At 38.4% G+C, this 1,220-nt stretch overlaps 1 protein-coding gene across 1 annotated transcript in view; it reads right to left on the bottom strand.

The window, feature by feature from the left end:
* The window catches only part of ING2 (inhibitor of growth family member 2), a 6,114-nt gene extending 5,242 nt beyond the window's left edge, over positions 1–872 (bottom strand). The window contains exon 1 of the mRNA XM_029959434.1: positions 713–872. Within this exon, the coding sequence (XP_029815294.1) occupies positions 713–872 (160 nt within the window). The remainder of the gene's footprint in view (positions 1–712) is intronic.
* Positions 873–1,220: the final 348 nt, after the last annotated feature.

The raw sequence follows: 1,220 nt of genomic DNA on the forward strand, positions 1-1,220 counted from the left end.
TGCCCGATTTAACTTTAAAGAAGAGCGATGATGGTTTGTGATAAACTGTGACTTAGGGAAGCTGAGTCATATTTTGTCCTGTCGAGGAATCACTTCAAGCGGGTTTTTTTGCCTAGCAGCGAATCTCCAAAATGTGACAGAATATCCCGTCTTTTCCAAGGCTGTTGCAGAATTTGTATCAAATGTTCGCCACAACAATTATAGTAGGAAAGTAGGAAACAATAGTAGAAATATACTTTCTAGATATATACTTTTTAGCTACATAATTTTTCCTTCTGGAAGAATGATATAAAGGGGATAGAACTACTAAAAAGTTGCAGTTTTATCTCCATTTCTCTTTCAGACGTTTTTCAGATCTCTACTGCATGAATAATAATTGGTAAGCATCAGGAAATAAGATTAATCTTGTGGAGTCTCGAAACATCACGAGAAGTCCTGTATGTTTTGCAGTATGTTGCATTTATATTTAAGGAACCTGGAAAAAATAAAAAAAATAAAAAGCATCAGAAATGCTTTAAAAAGAAATAAAAAGCATCAGAGATGATTCAAGGACGTTCCTACCTTTGGTAAGTGGCCAGCAGTAAAAAAGTACCCATACTAGTCCTGTAGATAACATTTCAGGATGGCATGATCTAGAGTAGTGGTCAAACAGCAGGACAGGTTGCTCAGAGAGGTTTTATAGTCTCCATTGTTGGATATTTTTGGAGCTTACCTGGCTGAGACCTGAGACGACCTGATCTGGCTGTGAAGCTGGCTCTGCTTTGATGGCCTCCAGAGAATCTTTCCAGGCTCCTTTCTTCCTGTGATTCTGTCACTGTGTGATCTGTGCCAGATAGCTCCACAGCTAGTCCTACAGCAATATTAGCAGACATGATGGCAGTCTGCAAGTGTTATTTTCTAAAGACCCCAGTTCAGAAAAGTATTTAAACACGTTCCTAACTTCCAACTCATGCAGCTGCTAAGAGGGTATTCTACATGGCAGTGATTTTCATATATCTATGTCTAAGCTGTTGAACAATTGTAGCTGCAGACAGACAGCTTTGCCCAAGCCAGTAATGTGTTGCAAGTTCATAAAAATGAATGAAAACAAAGTTGTAGGCAGTACTTTCGAAACACTCTTTATTATGCTGATGTCACTCTGGTCAAAAAAACAGGAAGTCTGTAATTCCGTGTGTTCATGTTCTTAAAAAGGCACCCTCATCTTAAAATCTGTAACACCT

Source organism: Manacus vitellinus, unplaced genomic scaffold (assembly GCF_001715985.3).
Source record: "Manacus vitellinus isolate BGI_N305 unplaced genomic scaffold, ASM171598v3 scaffold_0_pilon, whole genome shotgun sequence".
Lineage (NCBI taxonomy): Eukaryota > Metazoa > Chordata > Aves > Passeriformes > Pipridae > Manacus > Manacus vitellinus.